The sequence below is a fragment of the Penicillium robsamsonii genome (assembly GCF_028829455.1).
Source record: "Penicillium robsamsonii strain IBT 29466 chromosome Unknown utg000006l_segment0_segment0, whole genome shotgun sequence".
Lineage (NCBI taxonomy): Eukaryota > Fungi > Ascomycota > Eurotiomycetes > Eurotiales > Aspergillaceae > Penicillium > Penicillium robsamsonii.
Window position 1 is genome coordinate 132,250 of NW_026643224.1, and position 26,947 is coordinate 159,196.

General features: G+C 48.4%; 11 protein-coding genes across 11 annotated transcripts; 5 read left to right on the plus strand and 6 right to left on the minus strand.

The window, feature by feature from the left end:
• Positions 1 to 340: 340 nt before the first annotated feature.
• On the plus strand, positions 341 to 4,961 carry N7447_009766 (ABC transporter integral membrane type 1; the record flags this gene model as incomplete). Its single annotated transcript, XM_057234028.1, has 11 exons — positions 341 to 641; positions 697 to 923; positions 1,018 to 1,276; positions 1,340 to 2,295; positions 2,349 to 2,511; positions 2,764 to 2,934; positions 2,992 to 3,103; positions 3,413 to 3,477; positions 3,536 to 4,154; positions 4,222 to 4,308; positions 4,364 to 4,961. 11 exons carry the CDS (start codon positions 341 to 343, stop codon positions 4,959 to 4,961), a joined length of 3,558 nt encoding a protein of 1,185 aa, XP_057081312.1.
• Positions 4,962 to 6,750: 1,789 nt separating this feature from the next.
• On the minus strand, positions 6,751 to 7,982 carry N7447_009767 (putative RING finger domain protein; the record flags this gene model as incomplete). Its single annotated transcript, XM_057234029.1, has 3 exons — positions 6,751 to 6,897; positions 6,957 to 7,760; positions 7,842 to 7,982. The coding sequence occupies 3 exons, from the start codon at positions 7,980 to 7,982 to the stop codon at positions 6,751 to 6,753; spliced, it is 1,092 nt and encodes a 363-aa protein (XP_057081313.1).
• Positions 7,983 to 8,378: 396 nt separating this feature from the next.
• Positions 8,379 to 10,065, minus strand: N7447_009768 (WD repeat PRP19 family protein; the record flags this gene model as incomplete). The annotated part of the gene is made up of 5 exons (XM_057234030.1): positions 10,029 to 10,065; positions 9,910 to 9,954; positions 9,430 to 9,856; positions 8,906 to 9,369; positions 8,379 to 8,845 (listed from the first exon to the last, which is right to left on the minus strand). The coding sequence occupies exons 1-5, from the start codon at positions 10,039 to 10,041 to the stop codon at positions 8,379 to 8,381; spliced, it is 1,416 nt and encodes a 471-aa protein (XP_057081314.1). The 5' UTR covers positions 10,042 to 10,065.
• A 449-nt stretch (positions 10,066 to 10,514) lies between these two features.
• N7447_009769 (DUF4604 domain-containing protein) lies at positions 10,515 to 11,039 on the plus strand (the record flags this gene model as incomplete). The annotated part of the gene is made up of 2 exons (XM_057234031.1): positions 10,515 to 10,542; positions 10,597 to 11,039. The coding sequence occupies 2 exons, from the start codon at positions 10,515 to 10,517 to the stop codon at positions 11,037 to 11,039; spliced, it is 471 nt and encodes a 156-aa protein (XP_057081315.1).
• A 383-nt stretch (positions 11,040 to 11,422) lies between these two features.
• N7447_009770 (GTPase RIA1) lies at positions 11,423 to 15,055 on the plus strand (the record flags this gene model as incomplete). The annotated part of the gene is made up of 6 exons (XM_057234032.1): positions 11,423 to 11,485; positions 11,553 to 11,573; positions 11,645 to 12,585; positions 12,644 to 14,167; positions 14,227 to 14,540; positions 14,676 to 15,055. 6 exons carry the CDS (start codon positions 11,423 to 11,425, stop codon positions 15,053 to 15,055), a joined length of 3,243 nt encoding a protein of 1,080 aa, XP_057081316.1.
• Positions 15,056 to 15,917: 862 nt separating this feature from the next.
• Positions 15,918 to 16,661, minus strand: N7447_009771 (exosome non-catalytic core subunit CSL4; the record flags this gene model as incomplete). Its single annotated transcript, XM_057234033.1, has 1 exon — positions 15,918 to 16,661. One exon carries the CDS (start codon positions 16,659 to 16,661, stop codon positions 15,918 to 15,920), a length of 744 nt encoding a protein of 247 aa, XP_057081317.1.
• A 497-nt stretch (positions 16,662 to 17,158) lies between these two features.
• vac8 (protein anchor VAC8) lies at positions 17,159 to 19,253 on the minus strand (the record flags this gene model as incomplete). The annotated part of the gene is made up of 6 exons (XM_057234034.1): positions 17,159 to 17,490; positions 17,560 to 18,309; positions 18,358 to 18,603; positions 18,664 to 18,777; positions 18,837 to 18,957; positions 19,080 to 19,253. 6 exons carry the CDS (start codon positions 19,251 to 19,253, stop codon positions 17,159 to 17,161), a joined length of 1,737 nt encoding a protein of 578 aa, XP_057081318.1.
• A 1,489-nt stretch (positions 19,254 to 20,742) lies between these two features.
• Positions 20,743 to 22,537, plus strand: N7447_009773 (FHA domain protein; the record flags this gene model as incomplete). The annotated part of the gene is made up of 3 exons (XM_057234035.1): positions 20,743 to 21,743; positions 21,797 to 21,893; positions 21,947 to 22,537. 3 exons carry the CDS (start codon positions 20,743 to 20,745, stop codon positions 22,535 to 22,537), a joined length of 1,689 nt encoding a protein of 562 aa, XP_057081319.1.
• A 456-nt stretch (positions 22,538 to 22,993) lies between these two features.
• Positions 22,994 to 23,604, minus strand: N7447_009774 (uncharacterized protein; the record flags this gene model as incomplete). The annotated part of the gene is made up of 2 exons (XM_057234036.1): positions 22,994 to 23,077; positions 23,128 to 23,604. 2 exons carry the CDS (start codon positions 23,602 to 23,604, stop codon positions 22,994 to 22,996), a joined length of 561 nt encoding a protein of 186 aa, XP_057081320.1.
• Positions 23,605 to 23,936: 332 nt separating this feature from the next.
• On the minus strand, positions 23,937 to 24,914 carry N7447_009775 (uncharacterized protein; the record flags this gene model as incomplete). The annotated part of the gene is made up of 1 exon (XM_057234037.1): positions 23,937 to 24,914. One exon carries the CDS (start codon positions 24,912 to 24,914, stop codon positions 23,937 to 23,939), a length of 978 nt encoding a protein of 325 aa, XP_057081321.1.
• Positions 24,915 to 25,356: 442 nt separating this feature from the next.
• Positions 25,357 to 26,757, plus strand: N7447_009776 (bestrophin family protein; the record flags this gene model as incomplete). Its single annotated transcript, XM_057234038.1, has 4 exons — positions 25,357 to 25,481; positions 25,536 to 25,677; positions 25,731 to 26,287; positions 26,355 to 26,757. 4 exons carry the CDS (start codon positions 25,357 to 25,359, stop codon positions 26,755 to 26,757), a joined length of 1,227 nt encoding a protein of 408 aa, XP_057081322.1.
• Between the last annotated feature and the right edge of the window lie 190 nt (positions 26,758 to 26,947).

Consider the following 26,947-nt stretch of genomic DNA (forward strand, 5'->3'; position numbering starts at 1 on the left):
CACCTTGGTGCTGCTGGCACTTGGAAAATGGTAGGTCTTCCTCTTGCTTTTCTGTCCCCAAAGCTAAGTTTGCGAGCTAATGTAATTTTGAAATACCATGCAGGTACTATCCAACCTACTGCTCGTACTGAAGGTTGTTCTCCTCGTTTTGTGGTGTTTACCGCACTCTCCACGAACAAAGCTATCGATTCCGTCTGCTGCAATCGCGGTGAACAGCACCCTAGCATTGCTACTGCTATCATTCTATGAGCATACACGCTCACTGAGGCCTTCTAGCTTTATTTGCATTTATTTGCTGGGTAGCGCAATATTTGAAATCGCGCAGGTCCGGACTCTGTGGATGTTACATTCTGCAAACTACCCGATAGCAGCGACAGCCACAAGTGCACTCACAACCCGATCCCTGTTGCTTCTGCTGGAGACGACCAAAAAGAGAAAATATCTTATCCCACAATATGGTCATATCTCACCAGAAAGTTCAACCGGAATCTTCAGTCACAGTACCTATTGGTGGCTCAATCGGTTCTTCATTGGTGGCTTCCGAGGCAACCTATCCCTCGATAGTCTCTATCCCCTGGACGAAGAACTCTCTTCCAAGTCCACCGTCTCCCGCCATCATCAGCAATGGAAGAACAACGAAGGTGAATTTTCATATGATGTAAGACGGATAATGTTGATGCTAATTAAGACTTCCAGAAAAATGCACACGACGGCTCACACTGTTCTGTAACGTCATCTACGATTTGAAGTGGACAGTGGCAGCGGCAGTCATTCCTCGCCTTTGTTTGATCGGGTTCAAGTTCGCCCAGCCCTTTCTCATCAACGACCTTATTGGCTACGTTTCCAAGAATGGCTCCAGTGAATTATCTGGGGTCAAATATGGATACCTCGGCGCGACGGTGTTGATTTACGTCGGGATAGCAGTGAGCAAACCATAACTCTTTTGCTGGATTGATGGCTCGTATCCGCTAATGATTTTCATCCCCAAAATTCTAGGTAAGCACTGCTCTCTACCAGCGTCAAGCTGTCCGCATAATCACTATGACTCGCGGGTCGTTAGTTACAATGATATATGCAAAGATCCTTCGTCAAGCTTCAGACCCACGTCAAGAGGCTAGTTCGACCACGTTGATGAGCACCGATATCGATCGAATCGCCACCGGGCTATTAAACTTCCATGAGCTCTGGGCATCCCCAGTAGAGATTATGATTGCACTGGTGCTTTTGGGCAGATACATTGGATACCCCTCGGTGGCTGCTCTGGGTGTTGCTTTGGGTATGTGTTTATTAAACGTGGCAACGGAAATATATGCGAAAAAAGGAACTAATCAAAATACAGTGAGCGTTCTAGGATGCTCCTATCTCGCCCCACAGGCGCGCCAAATGCAAAAGGCCTGGGTACATGCTGTTCAGGAGAGAGTCAATTTTACTTCGGTAATCTTGAAGGAAATGCGCCAAATCAAGATGTTCGGTGTTGAATCCGACATGGCTTTCAAAATACACAGCCTTCGTCAATTGGAACTACATCGATCTAGGCCCTTCCGATCAATGGTTGTTGCCGTCAATGTTCTGGGTGCGATGTCGACTGCCATCGCCCCTGCTCTGACCATCGCCGTGTACGCTGCTACACAGCTGGACCTCGGGGTAGAGACACCCAACACTGATATTGCCTTCACATCTTTGTCCTTGATTTCTCTTTTGACAGAGCCCGTGGTGCTGTTATCTGCCTCGTTGACTAAATTCACATCGGCTATTGGCTGTTTTGATCGGGTTCAAGAATTTATCTGCAAGGAAAGCCGAGTGAACAAAGATCCATTTACTAATGAATATCTGGCACCCGAGAGCTTCTCAGGGATGGAACTTCAATTAGCATCGACTCAGTCCAAGGCTTTTGTCTGCATGACTGATTGCTGCTTTAGCTTGGGGTTAGATACCCCGGCAATACTCCGTGGGATAACGCTAAAGATACATCGCGCTTCATTTTCAGCCGTGACTGGCCCTATTGGCTCTGGCAAGTCATCCTTACTCAAAGCCATTCTGGGTGAAATGCACCGCACAGAAGGAATATTCTCTCTTGGCTCGGTGAAAACGGCGTATTGCCAGCAATCTCCATGGATATTTAATGGCACACTAAGAGCAAACATCATCGGAGAATCGCCCCTTGACGAAGAGTGGCTCAAGGAGGTGGTGTATGTATGTGCTCTGGAAGCTGACAGCACTACCCTTTCTCATGGCCTTGGCACAGTAGCTGGGAGCTCGGGAGCCCAGCTTAGTGGAGGACAGAAGCAGCGAGTGGTAAGAATACCGGTGACATCATTCCATCCCTGATGCTAACCTGGTTGATTTAGGCTCTGGCTAGAGCAATCTACGCAAGGCCATCTTTGCTGGTTTTTGATGACATATTCGGTGCCTTGGACGCAGTGACATCGAGGTCAATTTTCGAGCGGCTTCTGGGTCGTACTAGCCTAACCAGGAGGCTCAGCATCGCAACCATTCTCGTGACAACAGCTGGTTAGTCTAACTTTACCCCTTCAAATATTTACGGTGTTAACCTTTCCCCTTGTTTCACCAGTGATACATCTGAAAGAAGCCGATAATTTGATTGTTCTTTCAAAAGATGGTCGCATGGAAGGTCAAGGGTCTTTCGAGGAACTGACGAAGAAAAATCAGTACATACAGAGCCTTTCATGTTCCGCAGGTCCCGAAGACAGGGAGGCTGAAGAACAGAGCAAGCAAAGTGACTCCCAGCTCCGGCAAGCACAGAAAGCAAAGAAAAAACCGGAGAAACATGTGAAAGCGAGACACTTCCCAATATATCCCGGGGTGATGGTGACGTCTCGCTCTACACCTACTACATCAATTCGTTTGGTTGGTGGGTGCTTGGGCTGACGCTGCTATTCGCAGCCTTACACGTGTTTTGTATTGCTTTTCCGCGTGAGTATATATGTTAATGGACATATTCAAAGTCATTGTTACTAAACACCATGACAGAGGTCATACTTGGCTGGTGGTGTGGCTCAGTCCCTCCAAAAAACTATCTTTATCTTGGTTCCTACGTCGGGGTTTCTTCCATCGCCATCATTGCGATAGGAGCTTATATCGGGTATGTTCTAAGCACTACATATTCTCTATTTAAGGGCTATCTCACACATGCTAGGTTCTTTTTTGTCTGGGCTACTCCAAGATCGGCTGTTCACTTGCATAAAATCTTTCTGGACACGATAGTGAGGTTAGGAGAGGCTTCTTGAGTGTCAGACTGAAATTGTTGCTGATGAGCTTTTAGATCACCTTGGCCGAGCCTGGCCCGCATCGATACGGGCAGTTTGGTCAACAGGTGAACCAAATATCTAATGCATATCAGCGTTTAGATCTCAATGGATATAACTAACTTGAGAACTTTGAATATCTCCAGATTTAGCCAAGACATGTCTCTTCTCGATATGCAGCTTCCAGTTGCCTTCGCCATCACACTTCAGAGTGCGAAATCGCCTTTTCTCCAATGCTAAAAGATGATTAAATGCTGACTACCGAATAGCTTTGTTGACTTGTATTGCACAAGGGGCCTTAATCGCTACTGGATCAGGCTATATGGCTGCCGCAATTCCCTTCTGCATCCTTGCAGTATGGATAGTCCAGGCTTTCTACTTGCGTACCTCACGACAGATTCGACTGCTTGATCTGGAAGCAAAGGCTCCTCTTTACGCCCATTTCCTAGAGACAACAGAGGGACTCATTACTGTGCGTGCATTTCGTTGGCAACGTCAATTTGCAGATCGAAATACAGACCTTCTCAACACATCTCAGAAACCATTTTACACCATGTATTCCATTCAGCAGTGGTTGCACGTTGTTCTGGATTTACTCATTGCGGGAATTGCCACCGTTCTGGTTGCATTGGCTGTTTTCGTGACAAAGCAAAGTACCTCTGGGGCTGTCGGCGTTGCTCTTCTGAACTTGCTTACATTCAACTCAACGTTGACATTCTTGATCACTAACTGGACAGAGCTTGAAACTTCTTTGGGCGCAATTGCAAGAGTCAAACAATTTGTGAACGACCCGCAGCTACAGCCTATTGCTAGAAGAGAGATATATTGTCCGGAGGGTTGGCCTTGGGAAGGTCGAATGGAATTTCGAAGGGTTTCTGCATCCTATGGGTAAGTGCCTCCTGGAGAATCAAGCTTCAAAACAAATTGAGATGAATAAGAGGGCTAATGCTCCTAGGGAGCATGGTTCCGTTCCAGTTGTGCGGGATATCTCATTTACACTGCAGGGCGGACAGAAACTTGGTATTTGTGGACGAACCGGAAGGTAAAGAAGGACTAGGCAAGTTTTATTAGTGGTGTATGGCTAATAGGTCCAATAGTGGGAAGAGTTCTTTACTTGCTTGCATTCTCTCTCTGGCGACAATCACGTCTGGTGAAATCTACATCGACAACATCGACATCTCAACCATTCCCAAAGAGAAGCTCCATTCTGCATTGGTTCCAATCTCCCAAATTCCCCTGCTTCTTCCCGGCTCTGTCCGCGAAAATATTTCTCTAGGAATAGCATCCGCGATTGATGATTCGGAGATGATCTCTGCCCTGGAGGGAGTCGGGCTTTGGAATCAGATTCAAGAACACGGTGGCCTAAGCGCGAACATCGATTCAACTCATCTGTCCGATGGCCAAAAGCAGGTCTTCTGCATTGCCCGTGCTATCTTATCACCTGGTATAATTGTCATCATGGATGAACCTACCGGCGGGTTTGATGAACACACCGCGAAATTGACCATCGAACTTCTTCATGAGCGACTGAAAGGACGGACTATCATCTCAATTGCCCATCAAGTCAATACTTTGATGGACTTTGACTTAATCATGGTCATGAATGATGGTACAATTTCTGAGATGGGAGCACCGCAAGAACTCTTGGGTGAGAGGGGCATGTTCTGGGACTTTTTCCGGGAAAAGGTAACTTGAAATGGGTGTTTAATTTGAATTCAGAGAGGGGGAATTTCTTTATATTGTACTATTAGTCAAACAATAATATGAATTTATCCAATACAAAGTACAAGAGGTTCAGTAAATAGAGCTATCAGGTGGCTTGGAGAAATTAACACAATCCTACAGAAACCCCGAGGATCAGAGGTGGTTTTATACTAGTTTCCAGCTAGCCAATCAATACGTATTCGTGAACACTGTGTTAGGTAGGTTACGAGAATTCAAAATAACCTTAGAGAGACCCATTAGAAGCTCCACACCGGGCCGTCCCGCACCATATATTGTGGGTCCACCTACAGCAAACCTTGGAATATTCATACCACATACATAGTCTTGAACGCAGTCTGAGCCGTCTCACAAGTTTCATAAAATGTATATACCTTGGTCAACTTCGACATTTGTAGCAGCTTGGGTAAACCTTTCCCTGCAACAGCCCATATGCGATTCGGGCAGAGGTTGAGTTCCCTCGCTTTCTGGAATGCTTCCAGGACCTCATCACCATCCAGATTCACGGTATCGCCGCAACTTACTGTTTGGAGATGAGGTTTTGGTTTTTGGTATTTTTAGATCACGTCGGGTAGAATTCAATTTTGCGTATCAATTCGAATGGCCAGAACAAGATATTTCACAAGAGTGAAGTGGCCGCCAAACCTAGGTCGAACCTTCTTGTACATGAGCCAATTTGCATTATTGTAAGGCTGTAATTGCTCTGGTATCACTAATCGGTTACAATTGGGGCGTTCTAACAATATTTGAGTGTTTTGGGTAGAAGCTGATCTCCCATCCGACTGTAGCTCGAACTCCTGGTCGTGTAGCTCGAGCTGCTTCTTATGGCGGGCCAAATCTTCCCAGAGTTCACGTAAATGATTGAAAATAGGTAAACCAGCTTCGTTGCCGACGGTGCCTTGGTGGTCATCAACCCGTACGGGGACGGAACGGGCTCGAAGAGGTGGCAGCTCATGACTGTCTTTGGCAATTAAGCCAGTGAGATCCTGCTTAACGTTAGCCGTAGATAGAAGTGTGCATACTTGCGCTAGATAAAGCAACCATCGACTATCCTTTTTTACCTACTCGCAACCTATTTGCAAGTAACTATACAAGAATAGACGGCCGCGGTTGCGGCCTTGATGATATCCTTTTTGCAGTCCTCTCAGTAGTCCTTTTATATGTCTTTCTTTAAGATCTTTCCAGTTCTTTCAAGGTAGACGGCAGACAAAAGTGGAAGAAGCATAAGCCGTGCAGACAATGTTTCTAGTGTAACCTGGGCTAGTCAATTTAATAACGGTTGATTTAAATCAAGATCGACGATTTTCATACAAGATAATACCACTGTCATTAGTTAGTTTTGTAAGACTATTTGAGGTCAACATTGAAATACGGCGCTCGTTAAACCGTTTTTTGGAATACCATTACCATTCCTCCCTTAGTGCATCTATAGGTAAATGATGGTAAGAATCCCTGCCAATTATTCAAGTTTACCTGGCGGGTCAAGTTCTATCAATCAGGCTCCATGAAAATCAAAATGTAAGTAGTCAGTTGGTTGCGGGGTTACTATATCCATTAAGCAATGGAATCCATCTATAGATGAGCCACGAAACTTATATCCAATGTATAAGAGAGCCATGAGTGAATCTTAATTGAATATAAATCAATATTGAAATAAACGCCTGCCAGTTCCATGCATCTTGGGTATCGACGAAATGAGGAAAAAATAATGGCCAGAACACCAGAATGCAAATGAGTGCCCGCAAAAAAAGCTCAGGGTAAATCACAGATAGAGGTGATACATGGCGGTGGGGCTGCTTACAGGTTTATTACAACCTGCAACTTGGCACTTGGAGAACGGCTTTGTCTTGGAGGCAGTCTTCTTCGCCTTGGAGATGGACCGATTCGCAGCGCACTCGCCACAATAGACCTGACAACGTCGTTAGTGTTTGTAATGGAATTCATCCGCTGAAGATGGATAATACTCACATGGCCACATGGTTTTGCAATATGAATCTGTTGTTTCAGCCCTTCTCCGGTCCCCAGCTCTTCCTGGCAGTTCGGGCAGACAGGCACGTCATCTTCTGCCAAAAGCCGAGTAAATCCCTCCGGGGCCGGGCTGAGTCCTTTATATGATGATCGGCGGGGGCGGGGCGCAGGCTGACTAGGCTGAGCATAGCCAAAGCCAGGTACTCCAAAGTTAAGCGTTTCGGTCATCAACGAATAGAGGTCACTCCCGGCACGCCTGAGCGACATTTCCTCATCTCTGCTTGATCGTCCATGCCCCGATACTCTCGATGGCCGTATATGTGGAGGAAAGTGCATTGGAATACCATTGTTGTCCAAGAACCTTGGTTCTATTGGTCTTGGCCTGACCGAAGAAGACCCAATAATCTGAACATCCTCACTGTTCGGCGAAAGGTCTGCTGGATCAACCGTTGTCTCGGATTCTAGATCAATCACAGTGGGTTGGTCAGCCGTAGGCGTCGTGTGGTTCATCAGATCTCGGGGAAATCGCAATCTCGGACGGTGTGGGTGTGGGGTATGGAGAGGACCGGAAAATTGTGTCGCGTTTCCTCGAGGAGAGTCTGCATCATCGGTCAAGTCGATCACGACATTATCTCCAGGTGAAAGCATCACCGGCCGGCGGTAGTCGAATCCCTCTCGTCGTCTTCTGGGTGGCAACCGGGTGGATTCAGATCTAGCGTGGTCGGAGCGAGGGGGGTGGAAGTGCTGTTCCCAGGCGGCATCGCCGCTTCCATCGTTCTCTGTGGTCATCTCACGATGTGTTCGCTGAGAGGAATACTCTTATTAGCTGCGTTCTTGGTGATCTGATCAGGTGCCCCGCCCGTTTCACTACGGATAGAAGTTTACCTTGGTTCTGGCGCCCATAAACTGGACGCCAGAGTTTTCATTCATTTCAAGACGTAAGCCTGGAGTCAAGGAGTGATCTTTTGCGGAAAACGATGAAATTGAAGGCCACCAGCAAGGTGAAAGGCCAAGATTCAAATCCATCTTTGTTTCTAGGCCGAGGCAAAGGGCGGTCGAGCTCTGCCGGCACGACCCTATAAGGCGGTGTGGGCTCATAGTAAAGTTTGGTCCAAGTGCGGTTGCGAAGCATTCCAAGTTGGCGAGATCAAGTGGCTCTAGCAACAGATATTTAACTTGTTTCTGTAGATATTTGTCGCTATTAATTATGAGTATTTCAAACGCTTCATAGGAGGATTTGAGTCAAGTAAAACATAATGAATTCACGATGATCTTTCATTCATGACTACAATACATGTTTACATGTGAATATCCATGGATTGCTTGTGAATATCGTCACATCGAGAGCTGCAGTTTCCAAAATAAACACCATTGAAAGTCCAGAGAACAGCATGCTCTAATATTACAGTATTTTCCTGGCGATCATGACTGTGCCGCTAGCACTGTGACCACACCCGCCTCATTCAATGCCACAATACTCTGAGCAGCTGATCCCCAAGCAACTGAGATAGCAGGGACGGCACTCCGCAGAGGCTCGGACCACGCCTTGGATGCCTTGGAGTATTGCTGGACAGTCACTCCACTGGGCCCACCAGTCAAGAGGAATTGGCCAGTGTAGTCCCAGAAGATCGACTCAACCTGGCTTCCTGTGTCCAGTACCTTGGTTTCCTTGGAGCTGCGAAGATCCCAGATCGATACAGTGGTGGACTGCGCGGCCACCGCAGCCAGGTAAGTACCGTTCTCAGAGAAGAACAGGCATTTGACTGGGCCAGACATCGCATAGTCCGCAGCAGCGGCGCCCGTCTTGACATCGAAGATCTTGACTTTTCCATCTGCGCCACCTGCCGCAATCAAGTGACCATCGGGGTGGAAGTTGACAGACAATAGAGCTGAATTAAAGCGATTAGCATCGGGATTGGGTACATGTGTTCCATGGGGTGACTGCTTACCTGCATCGCAGAAAATCTGGGAAACCACAGTGTTTGTGGCGAGATCGTAAAGCACATAACTCTTATCGACACCAACAGAGGCAGCAATATCACCAGTAGCGTGAACTGTGACGGCTGTCACCTCACCAGCATGGGAGGCGAAGCTTGCAACTTCAGCGCCATTCTCAAAGACCTTGACGGAGCCAGTAGACGAGCCAATAACGGCCTTGTTTCCTGCCCATGTCGCCCCGGTGACTGCGCCATCTGTCTTGAGGGTCTGCACGACACTCTTCTGGGGCAGCGAGTAGACACCAACCACGCCGTCAACACCACCAACGAGAGCCAAGTCACCATTCGAGTTGATAGACAAAGCGCGGCCACCGGGGTAGAGAGGTTCGGAGGTCTCAGTTGGTTTGAATGTGGAAATAGTCTCACTCGAGGCCCATCCTTCAGGGACTGTGCGCTTACGCCGAGTCTTAGATAGCCTGTCCACTAGTTAGTCGTCCATCGAAAAATGCAATGTAGAAAGCACCAATTCCACGTACGCTGCTTGTGTGTTCTCAATCCGTTCCAACACTGCCTGGGGCAAGCCCGTAGAGTCCACCTGCATAGCCTCGCCAGTGGCACCGACGGAAACGTTCGAGAGTGCGTCACGGGCCTCATCCCTCTCCTTCGTCAGACGCGCGATCACTCGCACCGCAGCATCGTGCTGATAGAGCGCCGCACTTAGCTCGCGCCGCGTCTGTGCCAGATTTTGCTGCAAAGTGAAGGTTTCCAGAGCCAAAGCATCCCATTCTTCCTGGAAAACGCCGAGAAGAGACGGGATGGATGTGAGGGTAGGGGGTCGGGGTCGGACAATGCGTTGCGACTTGAGATCGATGAGATCGTCGGTGGTAAGCTCCTCGCCGTTCACGGGATCTTTGCCATGCTCGGCAATGTATGCCTCAATGAGGCGCTTTTCAAATACGCTGCCTGTTTAATTGTGAGTTTGATGTCGCGCGCGCAAGGTGATTTCGAGCACTTACCGCTCTTGGTAGAGACGACAGGCACTTGAGGTGCTTCTCCGGAGACTGTGGGAAAAGGCTAGTTAGACAACTTGTTTCAAAGATGAGCACAAAATTGTAATCAACGGGAGGCTACTTACTAGCACAAAGCATAGTTAATTGAGATTGGTTGATGAGACTTGATGAAGAGCACTTGACGCGGAACGGCTCCTTGGACTTTTCGATGTGTCCTAATACGGTTTAGCGCCTTGAGTTGGAAGGCGGTATAGTAGGGCGGAGTATTGCGACCAGCAGTGACGTAAGTCCTACAAATATTGCTGACAGAAAATATCTCACCTCTTCGGCTTTAATATATGAGGGTAGAAGGCGGTGGATAGAGCGGTGGATAGGGCGGTGGAAATGATAAGCCAATGAGACTCAGTAGATCATTGGTCGCAATACCCCACCGTACTGGCCATGCAGCTATCAACTTTGGAAGTTCACCAACTCTTTGCACATAGAGAGTACGCCGCTGTTTATTTTGATTGAACCAAATGAATTCTTCTCAATGACCTACAAAATAGGTAAAGGGAGTACAAGTACAAAGCTTCACTTGAAAGATAGCAAGCAAATATAGCATTCCCATCATGTCTAAAAACCCCAAGTTTGAATATGGTATGTCGCTTCACATCCTCGTAACATGTCAGGTCATTCTGATTTTGTATGCAGATGCAAAGCAACCTGCATTTCTCCAGAAGCTCCGGGGCCAGTATGGGGACAACAGCGGTCGCTTGGAGCGCCCTGCCTTACGACCGACCAGACTCAAGGTCAATGACGACGACGACGATGACGAGCCTACCTACCTCGACGAAGAAAGTAACGAAGTGATTTCCAAGGAGGAATACAAGGCATTGATTGGTGAAAGCGGCCCAAAAGAAGAGGACACGGCCGGCAACTCAAAGGACAAATCCACTGGCGATCAGGAGAAATCCCAAACAGAACATTCCACCGGGAAACAGAACAACCTCACTGAGGTTGGAGGCCAGAGGAAACGAAAACAAGCCAAGGTTGTGGGTGAAGACAATGCAGAAGCCGAAGAAGTCCAGCCCAAGGCGACTTCGAAGAAATCCAAGAAGCCCAAGAAGATCAAGCTCTCCTTCGATGAGGAATGAGAGTCTAGCAAGGCTGAGAAGTAGAGTATTTCTTTGCGCCAGCTTTTGGCCGTGGATACTTGACTCAGCACCAGGCGTTGAGGACTCATAATGAGTCAATAGAATCGGGATTACAAAATGGGGATTGTATAGCATCATAGGGTCACAAACTGTCAAGATGAATGTCAATCATGTATAAGAATAAATAGGTACTAATGTCAGTATTCAGTGTATATAAAACCACTCAGCTCAAGAATCGGAGTGAAATAATAATTGAAGTGCTGTTGAAGGGCTCGGCCAAGGGCGCATCTTTATCGGCAACTTTTTTGCAACTTTTTTTTTCCCTTGCGGGATCCAGTCGCCTTTCTTTTTACAACCTGCTCTTGGTCTCATTACCAGCCAAGATGCCTGTGGTTAATGTCGACCAGCTGGTCCGCTTACAGCGGAAGCCCGAGGACATAAGAAATGTGCGTGTGCCCCTCCATCCCACTCTAATGTCTGATGTCAGGGCTTTATACTAATCTCAGCCACCAGATCTGCATTTTGGCCCACGTTGTAAGTCAAAGAAATTCACATTAAAAAATATTCTGTGATTGAAATGCTCATCTTTTCTTGTGCGTTTTTAGGATCATGGTAAGACATCTTTGACAGATAGTCTCATTGCCACAAATGGCATCATTTCACCCAAGCTGGCCGGTAAGATCCGCTACCTGGACTCTCGTCCAGATGAGCAGCTTCGAGGTATCACGATGGAGTCATCAGCCATCTCACTGTTCTTCTCGATGCTCCGCCGTCCAAGCCCGGACGCAGCGCCTGTGCCCAAGGAGTATCTGATCAACCTAATCGATTCACCTGGTCATATCGATTTCAGCAGCGAGGTTTCAACCGCATCTCGTCTTTGTGACGGTGCGGTTGTTCTCGTTGACGCAGTCGAAGGTGTCTGTAGTCAGACTGTGACAGTGCTGCGCCAGACTTGGGTTGAGCAGTTGAAGCCGATCTTGGTTATTAACAAGATGGACCGCTTGGTAACAGAGCTGAAGATGAGCCCTGCTGAAGCTTTCTCGCATCTTAGTCGACTGTTAGAACAGGTTAATGCTGTCATCGGTAGTTTCTACCAAGGTGAACGCATGGAAGAAGATTTGCAGTGGCGTGAACGTATGGAAGACCGTGTCAACGCTGCTGCTGCTCGGGACCAAGGCAACAAAAAGTCGTCAGCCGACGACGAATCTGCAGCAAGCATCACTGAGGGAACTGAATTTGAGGAGCGCGACGACGAGGATCTTTACTTTGCACCTGAGAAAAATAACGTCATCTTCTGCAGTGCTGTCGATGGCTGGGCTTTCACAATCCGACAATTCGCGGCCATTTACGAGAAGAAACTCGGAATCAAGCGAACAGTTCTAGAGAAAGTGCTTTGGGGTGATTATTATCTAGACCCCAAAACCAAACGTGTCTTGGGCGCGAAGCATCTGAAGGGACGTGCTTTGAAGCCCATGTTCGTTCAATTGGTCTTAGATAGTATCTGGGCAGCTTATCAAGCCACCACAGGTGGTGACAAGGGCAAAGGGTAAGTTTTTGACAATGAACCTAACTATCGCGTCAACGCTGATATTGACCTTTACTAGTGACCCAGTGTTGCTGGAGAAGATCACCAAATCGCTCAACATTAACATTCCGGTATATATTCTGCGCGGACGTGATCCTAAGAACATTATGAACACACTGTTCTCTCAATGGCTACCGCTATCTACCGCCTTGCTGGTTTCTGTCATTGAATATCTCCCCAGTCCCCCCGCTGCGCAAGCCGCCCGACTACCGGAAATGATCAAAACATCCCCTGGCGCTGCTTTCATTGCCGATGATATCAAGACTGCCATGGTGGATTTCAAGACAGGACCCGAAGAGCCCGTCGTGGCATACGTCAGTAAGATGGTTGCCATCCCAGAGAGCGAGCTTCTGTCTAATAAGAGGCGTAACGAGGGTGCTATGACCTCGGGCGAAGCCATGGAACTCGCGCGCCGCAAGCGAGAGGAAATTGCAAAGATGCAGGCAGAAGCCCGCAGTAATGGACAAGAAGATGACTTTGAGCGTATGACATCAATCTTCGAAACCACCTCATTGATCACCGAGACGATCGATGAGCCAGAAGAGCTAGTGGAGAAGGACGATCCGGACCATCTTATTGGTTTCGCCCGACTCTATTCCGGAACCCTTACGGTTGGTGATGAGATCTATGTCCTCCCGCCCAAGTTCTCCCCGGCCCACCCGCACGCCAGCCCGGAGCCAAAGAAGGTCATAGTCACAGATCTGTACCTGATGATGGGCAGGGCTCTCGAGCCCCTCAAGTCTGTACCAGCCGGTGTGGTATTTGGAATTGGAGGTCTTGCAGGCCACGTACTGAAGACAGGCACTCTGTGCAGCCGACTTGAGGGAAGTATCAACTTGGCTGGTGTGTCGCTGAGCATGCCGCCCATCGTCCGGGTCGCACTAGAACCAGTCAACCCAGCAGACCTGAGCAAAATGGTCACCGGCTTGCGCTTGCTTGAACAGAGTGATCCTTGTGCGCAGTACGAAGTGCTCCCTAGCGGTGAGCACGTTATCCTCACAGCAGGTGAACTACACTTGGAGCGTTGTGTGACGGATCTGCGTGAGCGTTTCGCCCGTTGCGAAATCCAGACCGGTGAGGCTATCGTTCCTTACCGTGAAACCATTGTTCACGGTCCCGAGATGGCTGCACCCAAGAACCCCGAACTAGGACGTGGCACTATTTTGACAGTTTCTGCTTCCAAGCAAATGACCCTTCGTCTCCGTGTGATGCCGATGCCAGAGGCCGTGACGGAATTCCTGGCTAAACAAGTCGGCACTATCAAGCAGCTCCAATTGGAGAAGCGCTCAGAGGCTGAAGGCAAGACGGAGACCGAGAACGGAGCTGAAGCTGCTGCCGTTGATGGTACGGGCGAGGCGCCTGAAGGCAACATTCTCTCCAAGCAGGAGTTCCGCGAAGTACTAGATAAGTTGTTTGACGATGAGGTCATGGAAGACAAGGAGCTATGGAAGAACGTGGTCGACCGAATCACCGCTTTCGGGCCCCGACGAGTCGGACCAAACATTCTAGTTGATGCAACTGCAGTCAACACATGCGAGAAGTTGTGAGTATAGCAGTCAAAAAATAATGTGCCTATCGTTCGGATCTAACATATCTTTCTAGCTTGGTCGATGATGCCAAGAAACAGATCGATGGCGATAACCACCAAGCACTGCTCGTGCGCGATTTCAACGACAAGATCGCGTATGCCTTTCAGCTCGCAACCGGCCAAGGCCCTTTGTGCCAGGAGCCTATGCAAGGTGTGGCCGTGTTCCTGGAAGACCTATCTGTGCAGTCTAGCGCAGGCGACGAGCTTGACATGGGCCGCTTGACAGGCGAGTCAATCAGACTTGTCCGTGAAGGTATCTCGGCCGGTTTCCTGGACTGGAGTCCTCGCATCATGCTCGCAATGTACAGTTGCGAGATCCAAGCAACCAGTAAGTATTTCAGTCATTCCCTTCCTTCCTCTGACTTTCCCTTTACCTTCATTGTACCCAATATACCTCCACACCATCACATCCACCATACGTAAAACAAACCCCACAACTAACACACCATCTTCACCCCAACAGCTGAAGTCCTAGGCAAGGTCTACGCAGTAGTAACCCGCCGCCGAGGCCGCATCCAATCCGAAGTTATGAAAGAAGGAACGCCATTTTTCACTATCCTGGCGCTCCTCCCCGTAGCCGAGTCCTTCGGATTCGCCGAGGAGATCCGCAAGCGGACGTCCGGTGCTGCGCAACCGCAACTGATCTTCGCGGGCTTCGAAGCTCTCGACGAGGATCCATTCTGGGTTCCTGCTACCGAGGAAGAACTTGAGGATCTGGGTGAACTTGCCGATAAGCAGAATGTTGCTAAGCGGTATATGGATGCTGTGCGCAGTCGCAAGGGTCTGGTTGTTCAGGGACGGAAGTTGATTGACGCGGAAAAGCAGAAGACTTTGAAGAAATAAGGTCGGTGTATTATTTGATTAGAGTTCAAAATGGGAGATTTATTTTGCATTTTATTTGTATTTTATTTGTACGATTTAAAATAGGATATATTGATAGGGGATGTCACTCCGAAAACACCTGTCAAGTCGCACTGAGCAGACTTTGACATGACAGATGAATAATTGGAGGTTCACAGAAGATGAGAGTCCTCCGCTTGTCCTTCAAAAGAAAAACTTCAATCTTCCTCACTTGACAAACACAGTCCGACATGGCATAGGTCTCGACCGTGTATACTAAGGAGGGTTACCCAGTAGGGTCTACGAGTAGCGGCGTTGATGCCTCTCTACTTGGAAAGACGAGCGAGGAGAAAGCGACCACAGATGGCAGACTGCAGTCGAGGATCGAAGAAAAGGGAAAATCGGGAGTGACAAGATTTTTCAATCATGTCTCGGTTGGGTATCTTTATTCTGAAATCGTTATCAATGTCAATAACACATGTCCAGGGTACACATTGGCGTAATTGGATCGAGTCAAATGCGGGATGGTTCCCACTTCATGAGGCATGAAAGTCGTCATGCTCAAGCGGGATGCTGCTGCTTGAGAGCATGTAACACGTGTAGGAGCTTGAAGGGCATTCCTCGCAGTGAGGTTTGGGGAGTGTAGATTTGTTGACACTCATGGATCCCAGAGGTAGAAAGACAATGCTCTCAGGGGATAAGCTAGACCTGCCACGGACATTTGGGTGGATGGTGGCAGATTCTGCTTGATTATTGTTGGTTGAACCACTATGTGGTTAACAGTAGAGGTGGAGGGCACGAAGCAATTGGCCATTCAAAAAGAAAGCCAAAAGCCGCGCGAGGGGAGCCGAACAATTGCATGTTCTCAGAACGGTCTGGCGACCTTCCTCTGCTCACTAATTCCACTGACAGGATCTCTCATCTCCTTCCAGCTGACAGGGAACATCATATTGCCAGCCTCACTGCGAGCCATGACAACACCGAGATCATTGCGCGCGGTAGTGATGTAGTAAAAGCTCTGATCGCCAAGGGAAATAACAGAGCCGCGAACGATATCGCCGACACGGAACATCTCATCCATAACGACACGGTCCTTCTCAACAGCCCTTACATCTTCCTTGCGGATAAGTGCCTGGAATCGCAATTCGTCGGTGCCGCTGTGGTTCTCTGGGTTGGCCGCAGATGTGAGGATGGAGGCGACGTTGTCATTGTCCGAGGCGGTTTGTGATTGATCTTGGGGTTGTGTTGCTGATTCGTCTAGTACGACAAGGATGGAGACCGTGGCTTGTCGCTTCTGCACACGGGTCACTCGGGCGAGAACGATGGAGTCTACGGCGGGGAGGGTGTTGTATCGGGGCTTTGGCATCATTGAGGATGCGGCGCCGGGAATGGCTGGGTTAGATCCAGTTCGGTCTTTCGGAGATATCACTCGTGAAACTCTGAGAGTTGGTCTTGTTTGTGACTTCGGCTGTGCAGGGTCTGCAACCACGGGGCCGGCGATGGAGGCGTAGATGAAGGATTGCTGAACATGAGTGCCGGGGCCTGCAGAATATGTGGATAAAGGACCAAGGCGTTGCCCAGGAATGGCAATAGGTGGTAGGGAAGCCATGTTGTAAAATTGGTGGTGGGCCAATTTTGAGGTGGAAGAGTTCTAGAGTTTGCAAAGGCAGCGAGTTTTCTGGAGCTTTTTTTTAGGGAGCTATAATACGGCCCGGGTTTACGTTATTCCGACGCAGCTTGTATCCACATCACCTGCTACAACTTCCAAATACTCCAAACTACATGTTTCCATTACAATTTGTAGAAGAGTCTGTCTGCAGGCAATTAATTATAGAGCCCATATCTAGCATGAATAAACAGTGTATGCGTCGGAACAACAGAAACAGCGGCACCGGCCCGGAAATACCATGGACATGTAACAACAAAGATAAAAAGAAGAAAAGAGTCCGTATCACTCCAAATGCCCGCTGACAAAAGTGAATAAGTGAATTTAATGTCCATACAATACCCCTTGACGGGGAAAGAGAGTCACACAGAAAGACTGACATGACACAGAAAGGACCGAAAGATAAAAAAATGGTGGGATAATTAGACAAAACAGAAGGTTCAAGCTTCCACCAGGGTCTGCTTAGGACCGGCTCCAACCAGCTCAAGGCAGCGACGGGCGAGCGTAATGACTTCACCCTCGCCGTCATCCACATCCTCTTCGTCCGACTCGATATTCTTGTCAGAGATAATCTTGACCAAGTGCACGATGTCTTCGGATCGTGAAATATATCCAATGAGCTTCTGGTCTTCGGACTCAAGCAACTGGAGGAGGGTCCAGATGGCAATGTGCTGGAATGTTGGATCACCACTGGCAAGGAAGCGGTGAAGATAGCCATGGATGCCACCATTAGCGTCAGCCCAGTCGCGAACGAACATAGAATAATCGCCAACTACATGTTTTGTTAGTAGATGATGACAGGACGCAGAAAGAGAGGAGCGTTGAGGATAAAGTAAAATACCTTTTGACGACAAATTGCCCAAAGCAGCCGCACTATTACCTTGAACCTCAATGCTTTCGGAGTTTGTCAGAGGAATCAAGACATCAAAGACTCCTAGGTTGAGAAGGTGCGGCTTCAGCTCTTCGCTGAGAGCCAGCACGGCGATTGCAGCAGTCATCTCAGATTGGACTGTAAGGGGAACACGGAGGACCAAGTCCTTGCACTTCTGTACTGCGCCGGCCTGCAAAACAAGTTCTTTGTTGCGATCGGAGCTAGCGGCCAGGTTTCGAAGCGTAGATATAGCATGACATTGAATCTCTTCGTTATCAGTTGACCCTAGGAGATCTACCAACGGCTTCAAGAAGCCCGCTTCGATGATAGGGGATTCGTTAAGAGGATGAATAGAGATGTTGCGGATACAAGCGACGGCGGATAAGATGAGAGGAAGGTAGGAGGATTGTAGAAGTCGTAGTAGTGGAGAAAGACCCTTCGCCCGAACGATTTCGAGCTGGTATTTCTCATCAGAGGCGAGGTTGCGTAGGGCGAGTGCCGCTTGGCATTGTACTTTCGGGGTGGATGAATCCATAAGATGGACCAATGACTGGACGAGACGCGACTCGGTTTGGGCGAGTCGCTTGCGGTTGGTCGAGTCAACCGCGATATTGCTAAGAGCTGTTGTGCAGTAGTACTGAACGTCAACGTCGGGGGATGAGAGGAGATGCACGAGCACAGGAATGGCGCCGGCATTAACAAGTTGCTGTCGATTGTCATCTAGTGATGTTAGAGAAAGAGCGCTTTTCCACAATTGAGATCGCTTACCGGAATGGGTCATATTAAGCAGTGCGCCCGTCGCATTTCGCTGGACACGCATATCCTTCGACTTGGCCAGGCGAATAAGAGGACCTAGAGCACCAGAGCGAGCAATCTTGGCCTTATTCTCCTCATGCGTCGCGAGATTGGTGATACACCCCACCGCATTGCACTGTACCTCAACATTGGGCGACATCATCTGGCGAATCAGGGGAGCCAGCCCCCCGAGGGTGACGATCAAGACCTTGTTCTCAGCTGCATCGAGTCAGCGACCGTGGGAAAGCGGGAAAGGAGATGGGTGATGAGGGGACCAACCATTTACGGCGAGATTGCCCAACGCTGCACTAGCAGCTCGTTGGACTTCGATATCTGAGCTTTGAAGTAGGAAGAGGATAGGTTCGAGGGTATCGCGATCGACCTCGCGCACATCTGCAGATAAGACGAAAGGTCAGGTATTGCATCATTGTTATCCGAGCGGCGATACGCACCTCGTTCTGTGATCTCAGCAAAGGTCAAGCTAGCGCTTCGTTGCAGGTCGACATTTTCGGAGTAAACCAGGGTACTCAAAGCTCGTAGTGGCTCGCCGTGGAAGAAGTCGGTCTCCGCGCGCTGTACATTGGAAGTTAGCGGTATGCACTGGGCAGAGCGATACCTAGGCGAACTAAGTCGCAGAGTCTGATCCGAGGAAGGGGAATGTAGAGATGTAGAATGATGGATTGTGTAGCACGTACGTTCTCCAAGTAGCCCAGAAGATCTGATACCGCTTCTCGCTCATTATCGGCCAGAGTGGTTTCGTAGATACCGTCTCGAGATCGAGCTCCGATGGGACCGAGACATGCTGTGATATGACACCATCGGTCTACTGCTGAAAAGCAAGACAGACAAGCATTCGCAATTCCACTCATTCTGGCTAGGCCCGCATCGGGCGCGGTCCTGTGAAGTCTGAGATAGAGGTGAAAGGCGAGCGGTCGGGGTGAGATTAAGGGAGTCGAATAAACCCGAAGCTGAGGGAAACACAAAGAAAAGCCGCGTGATAAAAAAAAAAAAGGTCACAAAGATCACTGGAGGGAAGCCTCCTGATGCTTGAAGGAAGGAAGTTCCAGCTTAAGGGAGGGGGGGAGAGATCGAACTAGTCTCCTCAGGCAGAAACTTGAGATTAAATGGGCTATCTGTTTCAATTGACATCTCAATATAATTTTTTTCTTCTTTATTTTTGATATCTCCAAATTCTTAACTATCTCCAACTTAAAGGTTTCAAAAATAAAGATTCCCCATTTTAAGCAGCTCCAACGCATACATCATCGGCTCCGGGGGAGCTCTAGAGGCTGACCAATCCGGAATAGGGGATCAACTGCATCTACAATGGTAACAGTACGCAGTACGTTGTATAGCATATATATATATATATAGATATAGATATATCGTGCTTCTATATGATCCGGAGAGATTCAAATTTTTCTATCTCCATATCACTTTAAAATTAGGATCAACGCCTTTCTATCTGCTGTCTAAATCCCGTAAACTGCGCTTTCCAGCCTCCTCCCGAGGGTCCGTGCAACATAAAAGGCATATCTTTGCCTCTCGTGATTTTTGTAAGTGACGCAGATGATCACCAGATAGAGTCACATACGGTGTGAGTGTTGATCTTTTTTGGCATTTGCATATCACATGGAATGCTATTAGATTAGGGATACATAAGCATATTCAGATTATTCAGGGACTTGCCTACTTTTTCTTTTAAGATTGTATAAATCTTATAAGTATGTACTCCATATGTAAAAGCGTGGACCAATACTTGCTCAGGTGCTTTCTATGTTGTACATGAAGTACATGAAGTAAGGACGCTTAAATATGCCTCAGGCCATTTAGGGCTGTGTCTACTTATTGAGCTAGTTCGTATATACATAACTACTTCGAGCATATCCTTCTTTCGATATTTTGTCATTTCCATGGCTTATTATACTACTATGCTACTCTGTATTCGCAGAGCTTATATTCTATAGAGAGGATCCTGTAATCTTCTACTCAAACATAAATATATGCGGGGAAATAGGCCTGGGGTCCGAGGATGCCAAGAAATGATGACTGTCAGGGCATAATAACCGATGGCAAATGCCCGGCACCGAGAAAGGGTGAAAGAGAGAGAAAGAGAGAGAGAGTATGTACAGATAAAGAGAAACTTCCTTCCTTCTCTCTCTCTCTCTTCTTTGCTTGGCTTTGTTTCACTTCTTTCTTCAATTTGCTCAAAGATCCCCTTACCTCTCTAATGTCTTGGTAATCTTTGAATCGCATTAGCCCATTTGCAGATCCCACCTGTGACGTTGCCCCTCGAATCTCTGGGCACTATTGATTTATCTGCATGTTGAATTCTTTCATGGTCGCCAAATCGAATCCATGTCTGCTTCAGTCACCGCCTCCACCTCCCTCCCCGACAGCCCTCGCCCCAGTCGCCTGCGCCGCTTCAGCCAGTTACGAACCTACACTCAGAATCTGTCATCTTTGCCCGGGCAGTCGTATAGACACAGTTTTAGTAGTCGAATCCCTTGGCGATCCTCAACTTCGGGCTCCATATCTCCGCCAACGAACTCCACAGCTCCCCCATGCCCTGAACCTGATCACCCGCCCCTCTCTCGTTACACCTCTGCGCCCGCCCCGAGTTACGGTTTCGCGGAACTTAATAGTCAAGTATCATCCACCGAGTCCGCCACCTCTACGCCTTCCACCTCTACGCCGTCCAACGACGTTACCCGAACGCCCAACTCTATGGCGCGCCTGAGGAGCTCTTCGGCCGTCCATCGTCCGCCACCTCGCACGTTAGACCGTGTCACAAACTCGCAGGAGTCTACCCCGTCCCCTGAACCGGCCGCTGTTCAAAATAATGTGATCGAACCCACCAGTGCTCCTGCAGAGGGGCAGGAGACCCCCCCAAAATCGGAGACCAAGGCGACCATTCGGTTCTTCCCCTACCAAGACTCCCTTCAGAGTTCGAGGCCCTCGTTACCTTTCGTCCCAATCGCCCGAACCCTGCCATCAGAGAGCTGTGTGATTCGAGTTGGTCGATACTCGGAGCGTGATGGTATACCCCCGCCTAACCCGACCGAACCCTCGGATGCCCCCGTGGGCTTCAAGTCGAAGGTCGTTAGTCGGAAACACTGCGAGTTCTTATACGTGAATGGACAGTGGCACATAAAAGATGTTGGTAGCTCTTCAGGGACTTTTTTGAACCACATGCGTTTGAGTCAGCCCAATATGGTGTCTCGTCTGTACTCCATCAAAGACGGCGATATCGTGCAGTTGGGTATCGACTTCCGAGGGGGAGAAGAAATGATCTTCCGATGCGTTCGGATTCGGATTGAATGTAATCGATCGTGGCAGCAGAAGCCCAACGAGTTCAAGTGGGATCTTACCTATTGTCCGGAGTATCGTGTGATGCTAACAGATATTCCAGCAAAAATACAGAAAGTCTTATCAAAAACTTGGGCAAGGGTGAGACGTCTGATTATTCGGGTTGCCGTGAATGCTCAATTTGCCTTGGTTCCGTCCTGGTTCGTTCCTTCCTTTGCTTTTGCCAATCCTGCATCTACTAACTATAATAAAGCGGCCCTATCAGTGTTTGTTCATGGCAGCCTGCGCGCACGTTTGGCATTACAAATGCATTAGTCGTCTGCTTCACTCCCCCGATTACCCAATGTTCCAATGCCCCAACTGTCGGGCATTCACCGATCTCAGCGCCGAGGTCGATGACTCGAATGACTCGGAGGAAAAACGAGACAAGGAACCAACAGAAGAGAGGACATCCAACAACTCTAGGGAGCAGCTCGAAACGGAAGTGCCTTCAGTCGCCGAAACAAACAGCCTGGAAGGGCCGTCCGATCAGCTCGGAGATCTTGCTGAAGAACATTTGGTGAACAATGTTGAGAACTTGCATCTACAGGATGACCAACAAACCGATGACACTCGAAGCACAGCCTCGCCGGCCCCTAACTCAAGCACCGATAACCTCGCCCGCAGCGCCACTGTCAACATTCCTGGATGGCAACCAACACAACCACTCAGTGTGCCCTCTGGTCGCCAATCACAGCTACGAACTGACACACCAGTGCGCTCAGAAACGTCTGACGACAACCCGTTGACTCCACGAAATGACTCGGGCCCTTTGGCCTTTGATGGCCGAGCAGGAATGCCCTAATACATCGCTTCGGGTCGAACGAATTTCTGGAAAGCGAGGGCTTTGGGCATTTTAATACATATTTATCCTTATTTTTTTTGGCATCTACCCTTCTGTAGGGGCTTATCATCTGGGCATTCTACGATGTCACCATTGCAAGGAACCATATCTGCGTTGGCTTCTTCGGGTGCACACTCCATATACACCGTTTCCATTGTTCCATAGCGCGTATCTCTTCCATCTAGTTTGATTCGTCATGGCGGCTCGGCGTTCTCCTTTCTCCCTCCCTTGTCCCCTCCCCCAAAATCTACTGATACCCATTCGAGATCTGGACTGTTTTGAATCTCGGCACATCTGATGAACCAGGAACATTCTTTCGTTAGCCTTCAGATTGTTTTGAATTATTATTAGGTAATAACACGTTCGGCTTGACTCTCCTCGTACCGCAATCCTTTCACTGCCTGTCTATGTACATACCTAAACAGCCTCGGAGGCCTTCACCTGAGACAGGTCATCGACCTCGTGGAATACAACCGGAAACATACTCGAGAAGGTCCCGAGCTAGCAAAGCCGTCAGAATATATCCTATCTTTCTTATCAAGATAACTCACTCTGTTCTCTACAACTTTCCAGTGTTGACTGTCAAGCCAAGTCTTGGAGCGATACACATCGAGTCGTTCCAGCCGGTTCTCGGCACCCCATATGTCTAGAAGCGAGAGGACAAAATGCTTGTTGGCACCATTTAGTCGCAGAACACCATGATGGATTCTCTGCAGATAATGCTCGCTGATGAATTCTGTGATATCCATCTGACGCATGACGAAATACGTGCTTGGTGTGCCGTAAAGGTTGAGTGGAATTCGATATAGATAGTGAAGAGCCTCTGTAGTGATCTTTTTGTTGAGAAGAAGAATAGATGGTGTATATCGCTTCACATAAGGCCGAGGAATGGTGCAAAGAGGACCACGGTCGGGCGATGACCAAAGGTCTGGCAGCTTTCGATAGCTTTTCACATATTCATTTGGCTTTAGTACATGTGTGTATATCATCAGGCGAATCTCGGCTGGTAGCTCAAGCAAGGAGACCATGGTAATTTGCAGCAGTCAAGTTGTGAAATGCTCAAGTCTGTCTTTGCCCCTCTTTCTCTGGCCCCCGAGGGGCTATGGTCATATTGGGTGTGGCTGGAATATGAATGAAAGCCTCACTGCTTGATTTTCTTTCTTCTCCAGCTGGCATTATTCACAACTCGGAAAACCTGGGGATTAAAACAATAACTTTTATCGGCATCCCGAGAAAAAAGAAAGTTCCGATCACTTTTGTCAAAACAAAACAGAAGGCTCGCTATATCAAATTCCACTGAGCCTTTTACCCATAGTTCACCTGACAATCATCCTAACTTGTAGGAAGACTGGTCTTTCAACTAGCCTTTCAGTTGAATCTTCACCCACTCATCAACACTCGTAGGCTCCCTCCCAATCAACCACCTCAAAACACTGGGATTCCCTTTCAATCCACGCCGATTATAGAACAAAATTAGCCTCTCGGCCTGGTCCTTTGTGATATCAGGACGTAGATCCCCCTGTGAGGCTGGCCATCTCAAATCCGAATCCACATGATCCCCGCTGTACATCCCGCTCTCCCCGGTATATAAAAACTTGAGAAGCTTGCTAACACCCTCTTCAAAAGTGGGAGTTGGAACCTTGATCTCCTTACCAATGTGTTTTCCAATAACCTTAATGGCTTCGGCATCAGAGACAGGGAAGGTCGAGCACAGCGGGTACTGAGCGAAATAGTGTGGTTCTCGCTCGTCCAAAACCCGGGCCGCGGCTTCAGCCAGATCTCTGAGCGCAATTAAACTATTGGCAACATTTGGATTATAAATGCCCCAAAGATACTCGATAGACGGGTCTTCGATGTTTGCGAGTGCAGCAGTCGGATACGCATCCATGAAATTGGTTGGTTGGAGAATTGTGAAGTTCAGAGGACTTAGTAGTAGTCTTTCTTCGACGCGGCACTTGTGGTCGTGTTGCATGAGGTTTCGATGCTGGGTGCCGAGTACGCTGGAATAGACGAAGTGCTTGAAATTTGTATCTGGCTTTTGGCTCTCGGCAACGGCTGCATCGATCATGTTCATCCCGATTTCCTGTTCACGGGAATGGAGCGAGGGACCCACGTGGTAGACTGATGTTGCATTGCTAAGAAGCTTGCGGCAGTCTGTGAGGGAGGTCGTGTCGCATGTTTGTACTTCGGCCTCTGGGTAGGTGTTTTGGAGATGAGAGGCGGATTCGGTGGTGTGGCCTGCTAGACGGAGTTTGAATCTAGATTTATCGTATAGGAGACGGATGAGATGAGGGCATTGTTTGCCACCTGGGCAGGTGATTACTACAATTTCCTGCATTGTGATACCGACTGGACTGTTTGATATGAAAAGAGTGCCAGACAGATTTAGAAGAGAGGTTGGGCAAGGTTATATACATATAGGTGGAGGTCTTTACGTCAGATTTGCCTCATGCAGCTGCTCGTTTATTGGCTCAAGTAAAGATTGTACTGCACTTTGTAGAGGAGGACTTATAACAGCAAAATTGAGAGCACCAGCTTATTATTCTCGTTACGGCATATTATTCTGCTAACCAACCTACGATGAATATAGCCAACTGATGTATATATATTCACGTGACTCATGACGCTAGTGTTGCCAATGTGGGTCCAGAACCAAAGGGTTGCTGGACCCGCTTTCCATCTTGACGGCAACCCTGGTTCCGATTTCAATCTCCCCCGGATTTGAGGGCTTGGTTGAATACTAAGAGCCGAATACCGCTCAGATTCCTTATCTTCTCGAGATGAGGTTAAATTTCAGCGAGCCACCCACTCCGACCTTGAGTCGCCAAAACACTACGATACAAGGTCATCATCAACGACGCGGCACTCATCCTCATCAGCTGTCATCGCGGGCAAAGCCAAGAAGGTGAGCTAGCTAATCGGTATCTGCTAATCATCCACATGTGCTAATACTATTCAGATGGCCACTTGTATTTCGCTTTATCAAAGGTGCAATTCATGGTGCTATATTATTCCCGGTCTCTCTGCACGCTCTATTCACAGCCTTGATTGTTTACTTGGACACCTACGTATTCGAGACTGTCGGTCTACCTAGTACCATTGTATGTATTCCCAACCAAATACACCAGACGGCAACTAAACATACCAAAAACAGATCCCATCCTTATCTATTGTCGTAGGTTTGATGCTTGTGTTCCGCAACCAGACATCCTACAATCGATTCTGGGACGGGCGCAATGGAATGAACACGCTCAACACCTGCGTGCGCAACCTTGTCCGCACGATTGTAACAAATAGCTACAGTTCAAAACGGGGCCCACCCACTGCCGCAGAGCGCGAGGATATCGAGCGTACTGTTCGAATTCTCATGGCTATCCCATATGCCGTGAAAAATCATTTACGCGCTGAGTGGGGCGCTGCTTGGGTCTTTGGAAACCCCGTCGATGAGGATTTGAACGTACATCCTTCCACCCTATATAACCCCGAATATGCCAATCTGCTACCTGCAGGCCTTGAGGGTCATGAAGACGAGGGATTGGGTCTCCCTTTCCAGTTGACCTTTTTCATTGATGGGTTTATCAAGCGCGGCGAAGAGCGTGGCTGGTATTCTGCGCCTGGTGCTAGTCAGATGCAGGCTCAGTTGAATACATTGACTGATGCATATGGGAAGATGGAAACGATCAAGTTGACTCCGATGCCAGTGGCTCACTTGTAAGTTTCATGGCGCTAATCCGTGTTGTGTTAGGTTTGTATATTTCAATTACTGACGCTAAACCAGAATTCACCAAAAGCAAGTCCTCGCCCTGTTTGGCTGTGTTCTGCCATTTGCTATGGTCGACGAAATGGGATGGTGGGCCATCCCCATTGTTAGCCTTGTTATCTTTACACTCTATGGCATTGAGGGAATAGGGTCGCAGTTGGAAGATCCCTTTGGCTACGACAGAAATGACATCAAGATGGATGCTATTGCCGGTGACTCCAAGACTGAAATCGATGTTGTTCTGTCTGAGTGGCGCACGCACTCGAAAGCTATGGAGACATTGAGACAACAGCCCGCAGGTGCAATCCACAGCAATCTATGTTTAACGCCTGATCGAACTGAAGCTGGAAACGGAAGTGTGGACGGCAAGTACACGCCCCCAGACTTGTTCTTGAGGTCGAGACCGAGTACTGGGAGGTGAAGGTTTCACATAGAATGTGTACCTGGTGTATTGCTGGCGTGATTTTCTACATGTATAGCCTCGACTTAGCATTGGGAACATCAACTTATCTGTAAATATAAGGTAGGCCCACGTAGCCTTCTTTATCTGAATATACCTATGACCGCCGTAACCTGACTCGAGTTTTGCTTGTTCTGTTGTAGGCACGAAT